This window comes from Pseudophryne corroboree, chromosome 1 (genome assembly GCF_028390025.1).
Source record: "Pseudophryne corroboree isolate aPseCor3 chromosome 1, aPseCor3.hap2, whole genome shotgun sequence".
Classification (NCBI taxonomy): domain Eukaryota; kingdom Metazoa; phylum Chordata; class Amphibia; order Anura; family Myobatrachidae; genus Pseudophryne; species Pseudophryne corroboree.
Genome location: NC_086444.1, coordinates 827,119,042 through 827,131,844, shown reverse-complemented (window position 1 = coordinate 827,131,844; position 12,803 = coordinate 827,119,042). Strand labels below are relative to the sequence as shown.

General features: G+C 45.4%; 1 protein-coding gene across 1 annotated transcript in view; it reads left to right on the top strand.

Annotated features, from left to right (window-relative positions):
* Window positions 1-718: 718 nt before the first annotated feature.
* The window catches only part of LOC134911492 (protein Shroom3-like), a 246,690-nt gene continuing 234,605 nt past the window's right edge, over window positions 719-12,803 (top strand). The window contains exon 1 of the mRNA XM_063919676.1: window positions 719-1,468. Within this exon, the coding sequence (XP_063775746.1) occupies window positions 1,334-1,468 (135 nt within the window). The 5' untranslated portion in view covers window positions 719-1,333. The remainder of the gene's footprint in view (window positions 1,469-12,803) is intronic.

Genomic DNA, 12,803 nt, shown 5'->3' with positions numbered 1-12,803 from the left:
CATCTGAGAGGCGTGTCATGAAAATGACTTACATCAAAACGTAAATGAGCCCCAACGTTAGTATACTGTATACACATATACTGTAAGTGGCCATGAGAAACCTTATTTAATATGAATGTAGCCATAGGGATCATTGTGCCTTATAACCAATACAGGGAAATGGCGCTGATGATCCCATTTGAATGTATATATCTCTAATTTATCTTTTCCCCAAGAATGTAACAGCTGCATAATGGGGGTAAGGTAAAATCAGGGAGATTGCTGGTCTATTCAGGGAGTCAGGGAGATTGCTGCTATTTCAGGAGTTTCCTGCAGAATGAGGGAGTTTAGGCAACTCTGCTTATAGCATATGCTGCCCCATCATAATTTTTGTGATAAATTGCCCCATAAATGAATCTCATATCGCCGCGAATAGTGGCAATAACATGTTCATTAACAGGGCAAAATTGTAGAGCTGAATAATTAGGCCCCTTACAGAGAAGGTAACGTGAGTGTAAAAGTTCCCTAGTCCCAGTATTTATGATACATGGGAAGTTTTGATATGCTCAGTTATTCAACAACCCTCTCTATTCTTAGCTGCATATCATTTGGCTACTTGCTGTGTAAAATCAGCATGACTTGTTCTAATCCTTTGCTCACACCCTCTGCCTCTCACTCCCCTTGTCCTCCCTATGCAGTCACAGTGTAATCTGCAGATGTAGTGAGGAGAGAAGGGGGATTTACTGTCTAACACTTTCACTTCCTCTGCTAGGAGAAAATCCACCTGCGTTTCAGTTTGATTTGCTCATAAATCCTGCAAGATTTCCTACTGTACAGAAAAGACGTCACATTCACAGCACTAGTGGACATTCCAAGATCTGTGGCATGGACTGCACTGCAGGAGAAAATTAATGCTCACTCACAAGAAAACAGTGCAGCTTGGAAAAGGAGAGATCTCATTCTTTGAATGCAATGAACTGAAAAGATAGACTATTGTAATGTAATGGTAAGTCTGGGGTAGCTAGAGAAGCAGCATCATCAGTCAAAAACAAACATTACTTTACATGTCACACGTTCTGCAGCAACGGTCTCAAAAGTTCCTTGTTTTTGCATGTACAGTATGAAGCTAATTGGACATGTAAAATAAAGTCATTGGTAAACGGCGAGCACCACTCAAAAGACAAGCCTAGTTTTTTAATCAACTGCTAAGATAGTTACCTAAGAGGATTGTGTTGTGTCCTGCATTATTTCCCAGAACAGGAGCAAATGTGGGATCTTGGAACTATGCATGCTGTTTGGTTATAAAGAATAGATGAGAACTGACAATGTCGATTGAGTGACACTGACAGAGAACATGGATCGGAGGCCATCCTCTGCACAGTCAACTGTCACATCCATATACATACAAGCAACACTACAGGGAGGAGCTCCGTGGGGATTTACTCTACAAGGCGGACTAGAGCATGGAGAACCACTAACCATCTCCAAGGTAATAACAGTACCCGTGTGTTTTGTGCTGCAGACATTCATTAATATAAGTACATTAATAATAACTCTGTACTGGAATGAAATATGAATCAAGTTAAATAATATTTTTTTTTTATCATGCTATAAAATGTGTGTGTATAATACATATCTTATAAGGAATGGGGATAATACACCGGCTGACGGGGTGCCAGCTGTCAGTATCCCAATAGCGGCATCCCGTCTGCTGGTATACTGTTAGCGAGTCCCCTTGCGGGCTTGCTGCGCTCGCCGCACTTCGGACTCGGTGGTGAGGTACGCTCAACCACAGGTTCTATTCCTACTCGGTTGTTGCCGTGGACCTACCAACCGAGTGGGAATTACGGGAGGGTGTCTGCATAAAAATCAGTGGCATGCAGGTACTGTAGATAAGTATGGTTGTTTGCCTGAGGATGCCCTCCATAAAGCATGTGATTTGAGAGAAATTAGGAGATTGGGGTTAGAAAGGACTTGGAGAAATGTAAAAAAAAAAAAATAAATTTATATACCGGTACACATTTTCTATTTTTTTTAATGCAATTATTATTATTTATTTATTTTCTTCAATAAATGTTTATTGATTTTTAAGAGAATAACAGAATAAAGAAGACAGCATACATAGTTTAACTGGTAATATAGGAAAATACAATCCAATAGGTATAAGCAGTGACAGTTAAACATAATCGTTGTGGCCCTTTATATAGAGACTCAGTGTCCAGGTAAATACCTCACAACCTAAGTCAGACCAGGCCTCTCTAAGTAAAAGCTGTCTAGACAAAGCATTTCTTAACACTAAAACATACAAAGAAAAAAGGGACAGAAAAGAGAACAGGGTGGAAGAAAGAGAATCAGAGAGAGGGAGGGGAGTGTAAAGACAGTGTGGGCTTTCCTAGGTCCAGTCGGCTCAAGAAGCATAAGTATCAACGCCTAGCTCCAAATAACAATAAGGCAGTTAGAAATTGGAAATAGAAGTCACTGTGAAGGGCCCAAGTTAGAGCACTAATGTCGGGTATGCCCGTGAGGACTTAAATTCCAACCAAGGGGACCAAATAGTCGTGAATCTCCGATGAGACTCCGGTGTCACCCGCAATTCTTCCATAGACATATACCAGTCATCCCTGGCAACCCATTCCCTCATAGTAGGAGGTTCAATAGATCACCAGCGAACCGGAATAACCGCTTTGGTTGCGCTATTGAGAAACTTTAGTAAAGAGTTTTTGTAGGTCGACAGGGGCCATGTAACACAGTTGAGAAGCCAGAAGGCAGGCTCAGAGGGAACCTCCGAACCCACTATCAATTTTGAGATTGCAATGACTTTATCCCAAAAGGGACGAAGTATGGAGCAGTCCCACCAAACATGCATCGGGGAGCCCGTTTCTTCATTACATCTCCAGCACGTGTCTGGTACATCAGGGAACATTTTAGCCAGTGTTAGGGGGCACCTGTACCTTTATGCAATTATTTAATATAGGTAGGTCACCTTTCTTACTCAAATACATTTGCATCATGTGAAAGTGGCACGTGCAGGGCATGTTTTCCAGCAGTCATAGCTCAGATGTCAGACTTTTTTTTTTCATGTTTTCCTGCAATGTAGACCAGTGTAGGGCCAGGATGTAGTGGGCCAATGCATGTTCTTGTAGAGTCATTAACAAGTTCATATTCATGTTATGGGAATCAGTGAATGCAAGAAATAGAAAGGATGTTATAACTTGACAGTTAAAGAAAGTAAGAGATAAGAAGAACAAATGGGAAATTAAGATTTGCGTGCTCCATGAGTTTGCAGGATTACATAACAAGTTAGACCAGGCATGAGAAATGAGTTTTTTAATGCATTTGTCATTTAAACAACATATCAGTGTAGATAAATTGACTGCAGCTAAAGGGTCACTCTATCTGATAGGTAATGCTACAATCATAGGCATTTCATCAGATGAGGGGGCTGGTGTGCAGTCTCAATGCACCCTCCACCCACTGCAGCACATGCACTGAGCAGACATACTGTGCATTAAAGCTGGCCATCGGACACTGATGATTTCAAATCATTGCTGGTTAATGGCCCATGGTGAATACTTTTGCTTTTAATGGAGGAGAACCAGATGGGTTCGCACCATCAGTGGTACAGATTCAGAACCACCCTATGGTTCCTTTTTTTATTTTTGCTTCAAGGTGCTGGGACACGAAGCATAGCTCCGCCCCACCCACTGACACCCGCATGGCTAGTCCCCAGGTTCTCATTGGCCCACAGGCAGTCAGTGAAAGAACAGGAAGACCATCCATTGGTAAAACCTTGATGGTCACCCACTGCTTAGTTTGTAACCACAAATGGCCATTTGCTATTTTACCATCGATGGTAAATATGCCGATGGCCATGCCTTCTGTGTATGCACATATCTCCAGGAATATGGCATCGCTCCATTTTCCCAGTGGTTTTTCTACTGTGCATGCACATATCTCTGGGAAAATTATGCCAGCTCTATTTTGCTAGTGATTCCTAGTGAGTACATATCTCAGGAAAAATGGCCCTAGTGATTCCTCCAACAGTGGTGGAAAGTAATATAGTAATTGGTTACAGTATGCGTGGTGTGGGTTCTCCTTGACTCTGGAGCCCATGTGCACTGCATACACTGCACCCATTATAGATATGTTCCTGTTTTCGATTGTTATGGTAACCCAGTGGACATTTCTATTTTGAAGACAAATAGAGTCAGATCTTGCATGTCTTCATACTGCACATGCTCTAAAGTGGGGTGTGACGCACTGAGGCAAGATGTATGAGGACACATCTGTATGTGCGGTGCAATTCAGATGTATGCACAGGCAAAACCCATCACAAGAAAAAAATAAAACTCATTATGCCCCACAGAAAAAGACAAATACACTGTCCCCCAGAGGAAAAGACAAAACATTGGCAACCACAGGGACAGGCAAACAGATTGGTCCCCACAGGAACAGGCAAACACATTGGCCCCCACAGGAAAAGGCAAACAAATTGGCCTCTACAGAAAAGACAAACACATTGTCTCTCAACAGAGAAAAAAATAAAACCCATTAGCCATCACGCTGTATGCTTCTGCCCCACCAAAGACTGACCTGTGAGGTGTCACAGAATAAATTGGGTCACAGGGCATTCTGCACTCTGTGCGACAGTATCAGCCACTCCAGTTATGGCCCTGACATTAATACACCTTTTTTTTATATTTTGGCAAATACTGTGTGCTGGTTTATTTCTGGATATTCTGGAATATGCTTGCTATTTCTTTTTTATAATTGTGCATCCAGTGAATGAATGTGTGTGTGTGTGTGTGTGTGTGTGTGTGTGTGTGTGTGTGTGTGTGTGTGTGTGTGTGTGTGTGTGTAATAATGTGAAGAATTTCAATGTTGAGATTTGTACGATCTTATTTGTTAAGTAGCAATTTATGATTTTGTGTATTTGTGTCTTATATTAGCATAGTCCATAAATTTACCTGACAATAGAGATATTATAATGTCAATGGCAGGTGGGGAGTTTGATGGGTGCTGTACACCTTTCAAATCATAGTACAGACAGGAGTCCGAAGGCAATCCTAAGGAGGACAGAAACCTCACGTGGAGTAGAAGGGAAATGCTGTCAGTTGCTAACTTATACAAAGTATCATTCCAGAAAGCTTATCCCCAGGCATTTTACCTTAGCGTTCAGATCAATATATGTTGTATGAGTCAGTCCTGTAAAAGTGCTCCCTAACGTGTCTTCACTGCAATCATTTTTGAAGAAAATGTTGAGAATGAAATAGATCAGAGGTTCCCAAACTGTGTGCCGTGGCTCCCTGGGGTGCCTCGGGACACTTGCAGGGGTGCCCTGGGGTGGTGGTCCAGGACCAATTCAAATTATACATGGTCAATATAATAGGCAAAACCAGTGCTGGTGGCTGCCAGTCATAAAATATGTGGCCAAACAGAAGCAAATCCTGTCCCTCACCACACAACTGACCATAAGGATGACATATAAACACGATCTACTTATTGAGAAATTTAGAAAGAAATATTACATTAAGAAATTTTTGGCCTAGGGGTGCCGTGAAAAAAATTCTGATATTTTAGGGCGCCGTGATTCATAAAAGTTTGGAAACCACTGAAATAGATGATATCTGAAGTGTACATTTGTTAAAGAAATGTCAATTCTGAGAGCAACTGTTGCTTACTTTCAGTGGTACAGAGATAACAATATAGATCTTGGGGTGGGAAAAGGATTTTGATTGTTAATTGTAAAATGATAAAATGTGAAATACACTGAATAACTGTACTTCAGAGAAAGAAAACAGGATAATGTACTCTATTACAAACTATCTGTAAATTAGGGCTCAAAGCTTACTCTAGAAAAATGGCAAAATATACATTATTCATAAGGAGGGTTATGTTATTGGCGTTGTTGTACTAGCCAGTGCTGAAAGTAGGGTGGTACGTAGTACCATTAAGAAAAATGGTGGTGGTACGCAGTACCACCAGCCACCCCTGGGGCATAATTTATAAGGGTCATTTTTGTAAAATTGTGTCAGTGGCATAATGGGGGTAATTCCAAGTTGTTTGCAGCAGGAATTTAGTTAGCAATTGGGCAAAACCATGTGCACTGCAGGGGAGGCAGATTTAACATGTGCAGAGAGAGTTAGATTTGGGTGGGTTATTTTATTTCTGGGCAGGGTAAATCCTGGCTGCTTTATTTTTACACTGCAAATTAGATTGCAGATTGAACACACCACACCCAAATCTAACTCTTTCTGCACATGTTAAATCCCCTGCAGTGCACATGGTTTTGCCCAGTTGCTAACTAAATTCCTGCTGCGATCAACTTGGAATTACCCCCAATATGTAATATGCATTATGGTGTGTGGTTTAATATGTAATAGGCATTACGTGTGTGGCATAATGTGTAATAGGCATTACGGTGTGTGGCATAATGTATAATAAGCATTACGGTGTGTGGCATAATGTGTAATGGGCAATACGGTGTGTGGTATAATGTGGTCATGCCCCTATTGTCATGTAGCCACTCCCCTAGTTTTGTGTGACCAGGCCCCATCATGACACGTGACCGCGCCCATTTTTACTATCAGTACCACTAAGAAAAAAATTCTACTTGCAGCACTGGTACTAGTCCAGTATCATCTCCACACCACTTAAATCATAAGGAGGAAATTACCTTTGATGGGCTGTTATTCAAATGTAAGTTGTGTCCAGGGCCAGTGGAAGTGCCTTGGAATCCCTAGGTGGCCGTAGTCAGGGCCGGATTAACAATGGGGCTGATGGAGCTGCAGCTCCAGGCCCACACTCCAAATAGGCCCACCGCATCTGCAGAGCTCCGTGCTGCTGTAGATAGGAAACAAATGTTTCCTTCTACTGCAGCCTGCCTGCAGTTTCCTAGGCCCCGCCCCCTTCCAGCATCAACGCCTTCCCCCATCGCCGCGGCGCCCGTGGATCAAATGCCGCCTCCTGCATGGAGCGTTGCAGTGAAAGGCTCTCCTAGCCCTTCATGTGCCGAATACGGACGGGGACTGCTGCCTCCTTCGCGCCACGTGTGGCTTCACAAAAGGTACCACCGCGCCACTACTGTGCAGTGTGCGCACAGACTTCACATCCACATCACAGTTGTGATGTACGTTTGCTGCTCCGTGAAGGCGGCCCGGCGTCTGATAACCCCCTGGAATGCAGTGACTGAAATGAGCTGTCAGACCCGGGCTGTTGGCTGCCTTGCTGCTGCTCCTGCTCTAGCCTTTTAATAATATGGTATGCTGAGGACAGGCTGAGGAGCTGTTTAGTAAAGCTACAGTATATATTTTTTTATTTTATATATATATATATATTATATATAATAAAAAAAATTCTAGTAAAAATATAATATTAATTATATAAACATAAACATGTATATAAAGATATGTATAGTGTCTGTATTATAGTGTGCAAAGCATGTTATACATACGTGTAGAGGTATATACAGAGATAGATTTTGTGTGTGTGTGTGTGTGTGTGTGTGTGTGTGTGTGTGTATGTATATATATATATATATATATATATGTGTGTGTGTTGAAGTGGGGCGGTGTGTATATATGTGTGGGTGTCGAAGTGGGGTGGTGTGAATATATATGAATATATATGTGTGTCAAAGTGTGGCGGTGTTTATATTTCTATACGTGTGTTCAGTGCTCGAAAGTGGGCCGGAATACACCGATATTGCTTACTGGCACTGCGAGCACTGACAGTGAAGACCCCTGCCGCATCTTTTAAAATTTGGAGCTATTCATGTGCCAATTGGAGCTCTCGAACCGGCAGCTAATCAGGAGCGGCCGCTCCTGATTGGCTGCCTGTCAGCAGCAGATTAGAAATAGTGGCAGTCTTAGGAGTCGCACCGAAGGCCGCCGACCACAGCCTCCTCTGCACCGCAGATGCCCACAGCTGCCTTCTCTGCACCGCCGCGGGCCAGGGCCTCCTCATCCACCTCACCACAGTCTCCTCCACACCGCCGCAGATGCCCCCAGCCTCCTCTGCGCCGCAGACACCCACAGCTGCCTCCTCCACCACCCACAGCCTCCTCATCCTCTGCACCGCCGACCTTTCCTTGTCCCTATGTCCCTGCTGTCACTTTTCCTGTCACTCTCCCTGTCCCTGCTGCCACTCTCCCTGTCCCTATGTCCCTGCTGTCACTTTCCCTGTCCCTATGTCCCTGTCCCTGTTGTCACTTTCCATGTCCCTGCTGTCTCTTTCCATGTCCCTGCTGTCTCTTTCCCTGTCCCTGCTGTCTCTCTCCCTGTCGTCTCTCTCCCTGTCCATGCTATCACTATCCATGTCCCTATGTTCCTGCTGTCACTCTCCCTGTCTCTATGTCCCTGCTGTCACTCTCCCTGTCCCTGAATTTTGTCTCATTCAGTGTGAATTTCAGCTTATACTGTGTGGCTTAATGTGAATTTCGTCTCATAATTTTGGCTCATACCGTGTGGTATAATGTGAATTTCGACTCCTACCTTGTGCTATAATGTGAATTTCGGCTCTTACTGTGTGGTATAATGTGAATTTTGGCTCTTACTGTGTGCTATAATGTGAATTTCGGCTCATACCGTGTGGTATAATGTGAATTTCGGCTCATACCGTGTGATATAATGTGAATTTCGGCTCATACCGTGTGGTATAATGTGAATTTCGGCTCATACCGTGTGATATAATGTGAATTTCGGCTCATACCGTGTGGTATAATGTGAATTTCGGCTCATACCGTGTGATATAATGTGAATTTCGGCTCATACCGTGTGGTATAATGTGAATTTCGGCTCATACCGTGTGGTATAATATGAATTTCGGCTCATACCGTGTGGTATAATATGAATTTCGGCTCATACCGTGTGCTATAATGTGAATTTCGGCTCATACCATGTGCTATAATGTGAATTTCAGCTCTTACTATGTGGTATAGTGTGAATTTCGGCTTTTACCGTGTGCTATAATGTGAATTTCAGCTCTTACTGTGTGGTATAGAGTGAATTTCGGCTCATACTGTGTCACGTAATGTGAAAGTTGCACCAGTACTAGATAGTATAAGGGATCCAACTATTGTGGTGCATAATGTGTATAAGGGGTATATGGTGTGGTAAACTACACTTAAGGGCACGCCCCCTTTTGAGTGGCCTCACCCCGGCGTGCAGAGTTACAGCCTTTACTTTTACATATCCCCACTTCAAAATTTCCACTTAGACTACTGCGTGTGTTGAAGTGGGGCGGTGTGTGTATGTGTGAAGAAGTGTACCGGGATTTGAAATATAAAATAAAAAACAATATTGGATCCCTCAGGATGCGTTCTGGCCAGTCAGCAACGCTGTCCTATCAGTCATGCTCCAGAGGAAGTGGAGGAGACCAACAAGAGTGTGCTTTCCAGGCTCCCACCCTCCTCTTATCTTCTTCACTGCACAGGATATTTGATTCTACGGAGCCTGCTGTGTGGCTTGGGGCTGTCAGGCAGGGTCTGATATACTGAGGGAAAGCCACGGTGCTCTGTTTTTGAGAGCAGAAGAATACACATCAGGGCACAGGAGGACTGACAGCCACTATCTGTCCAGCTGCAGAGGGCAGCCCCAGCCTCTTGCCCTCTCATTTGCCCCATGGCCCACTTCCACCTCTGTATTCAGGATGCGGGGCCCTGGATGGAATTCTGCCAGTGTCAGCAGGCCCCTGAGAGGGTAGCAGGGAGTAGGAGGACTGTGTTGAGCAAGGCATGGAAAGAGGGAGAGGTGCAGGGCTGAGTGATGGAAGAACAGTTAGTAATACAGAGTTAAGCACGCCCTGAGAGTGAGGGAAGCAGGGAGTGAGTAGTGTAGGGGGAGAGAGGGTAGCAGGGTCCTAATCACAATCTTTGTTTACGGCTCATTTGTGGTGTGAATGCTCCGCAAGGCCTAGGGGAGGGAGATTGAGGGGGTCGAAGGTAGGTGGGTAGCTATGCAATTCATGATGCTAGCCACACCCCACAGCACTGGTCACACCCCATATCAGTAGTCCCACCCCCTGCAGCGACACACAATAGGCCCATCATAAACTTCAGCTCCAAGCCCATGAGGACCTTAATCTGGCACTGGCCGTAGTGACATGAAGGTGCATAGTTGGAAGCTTCCCAGGTCAAAAGCTACTATTCCCTTTAGCTGGAGCTGAGTGTGGGTGTACCATAGATCAGGGGCTATTACCGTAAGTTGTGTGTTGGTTTTATAATGAGGGTGATATAAGATGAAGGTGTTAATGCTTTAAAAAAAAAAAAAAATCTTAGGGGATAATAATGTGTGGCAGTCTTAAAACTTTTCTGTATTGTATAGTGGTCATTAATATGCTGTGTATTATATGGCAGTCACAAAAATGGTCTCTGTTGTATGGCGTTCACAAAAATGGTCTGTGCAGTGTATGGCGGACACACTGTATAGTGGTATTTAACATGTTGTGTATTATATGGCAGTCACAAAAATGCTCTCAGTTTTCTACAGCAGTCACAAAAATACTCTATGTAGTATATGAGCCAAGCATCATAAAAAAAATTTCTGAAGTGTATGTAAGTCACAAAATTGGTCTCATGGATGTAGGGCAGTCACAAAAATGCTCTTACTATTGTATGGCGATCACAAAAATGGGAAAGTGGTGGTGCGTGCCCTATTAGAGTCATATACTGTATATATCAGTGACGTGCGATAAGATCAGGGCCTGGGGAGGCACTGCAGCTAAACACCCCCCCCCCCCCCCCCCCCCGAAAAAAAAAAAGTGCAGTCCCCCCACACCACTAAAACCAGCACCAGGCAGAACCAGCCAGGGAAAATAATGCCATAGCAGGGGAGACACTCAGTGTGGGGTCCCCCTGCCATGCCATTAAACACCCCCCAAACCAGTCAGCCCAGGGCTGGAATTCCTCGGAAAGTGTAGCCCCAAAAAAATCTAAATGGGGTCCCCCCTCCCGAGCAACAACCAGCACTGGGCTGATAGCCCAGTGCTATGCCCCGCACCCCTGGTGGCGGTGGGTGCGGGGTTCATTGTATGTTCTGTTCTTTACAGGTGGCCTACAGATCCCAGCAAGCCTGCCCCAGCATGCTGGCACTTGGAGAACCACAAGTGCCAGCATGCCCGGACATAAAGGGCCCGCTGGCACCTGTAGTCCACCTGCAAAGAATAGTAATATTGTTCTTTACAGGTGGCCTACAAGTCCCAGCAAGCCTGCCCCAGCATGCTGGCACTTGGAGAACCACAAGTGCCAGCATGCCCGGACATAAAGGGCCCGCTGGCACCTGTAAAGAAAATATTGAAAAAAAACCACGACACATTCTTTAAAAAATCCTTTATTAAACTGGGTCTTCACCTGGGGGCCGCCGCCTTCCCAGGGCTTCCGACGTCTTCACCTGGGGGGGCGCCACCTCCCCAGGGCTTCTGGGGTCTTGCTCCGGCGTCTTCACCTGGTGGGCGGCGGCTGCTAAGCTCTTTTGCATAGCCGCCGCCCATCCAGGACTTCCACGACGTCTTCACCTGGGAGGCGGCGGCCTTTAAGCTCTTTTGCATGGCCGCCGCCTTCCCAGGACTTCCAGCATCTTCACCTGGTGGGCGGCGGCTGCTAAGCTCTTTTGCATAGCCGCCGCCCATCCAGGACTTCCACGGCGTCTTCAGTCTTCAGGAGCTCTTCTCCACTCCTCTTCCGCCGTCGGACTGACAGCCGCTGCCTCGCGCTGACTTATATAAGTCAGCGGGAGGGGGCGGGGCGATGACGCGGCGAGCCATGATTGGCTCGCGGCGGCCATCTTGAATTTCAAAAATGACGCTGAGGCGCCATTTTTGAAATGGGTACCGCTTCCGCTGCCAAACTCTTCACAAGGGGCCTGAATGCCGCGTCCCGCCGCCGCTACCGCCGCCCGCCTCTCCGCCGCCAGCACCTCCGCCGCCCGGCCCGCCGCATCCCGCACCTCCGCCGCCCGCACCTCCGCTGGTACCGACGCCCACACAGTGATTGACAGCGGATCCAGTGACGGATCCGCTGGCCAATCACTGTGGCTTCACTCACACTCACAGGGACGTGCTTTCATAGGTTGAAAGCACGTCCCTGTAGGAAAGCGGCACCACTAATGGTGCCGCTTTCCCATGTTATTTCAATGGGCTTTTCCTGCCCATTGCTAGGCCCCGCCCGCGCCCGCCCCCCGCTCCCCATACCTTTCCCAATCACTACGGGAGGCACCACGATCGGTGCCTCCCAAACTGATTTTCACACATTAATGATAGGTAAAATAATAAAGAAGATACTTATGTGTCATAAGTATCTTCTTTGTATTATTTTACGCATTAATGACAGGGGAGGCACTGCCTCCCCTGCCTCCCCTGATTGCACGTCCCTATATATTCGTATATATCTCAGTACTATCTCCACTTGCAGTTGGGTAGGTGTAACTGTGTGGCAACAGGGTACTTGCGCATAGGATTGGTTTTCATGACGTGCTGATGGATTTGCAGGCACTGTTGATTGAAAATGTTACCTATCACAGCTTATTGTTAATGTGTTTTTTTTTTTCCTTTATGGGTGTTCGTTTTGTAATTTAGTTTTTGTTTCTATAGTGGGAGGGGGTTATTTTAAAGATTTTCCGTCAGCTCCAATTTCTCTAGCAAAGGTATTAATTGTATCAATGGATCGGGGTGGGGCCCCCAAATCAGTATCTTGTCTAGAGCCTGTGAGGGCTTAATCTGGTTCTGGTTGTTTGTAGAGATTCTGAGAAGATGTAGCAGCCGTGATCTGATGTACAGAGAAGCCCTCAGTGGCTTCTCAGATCTACCGTTTACACACAAAGATGCTGCAT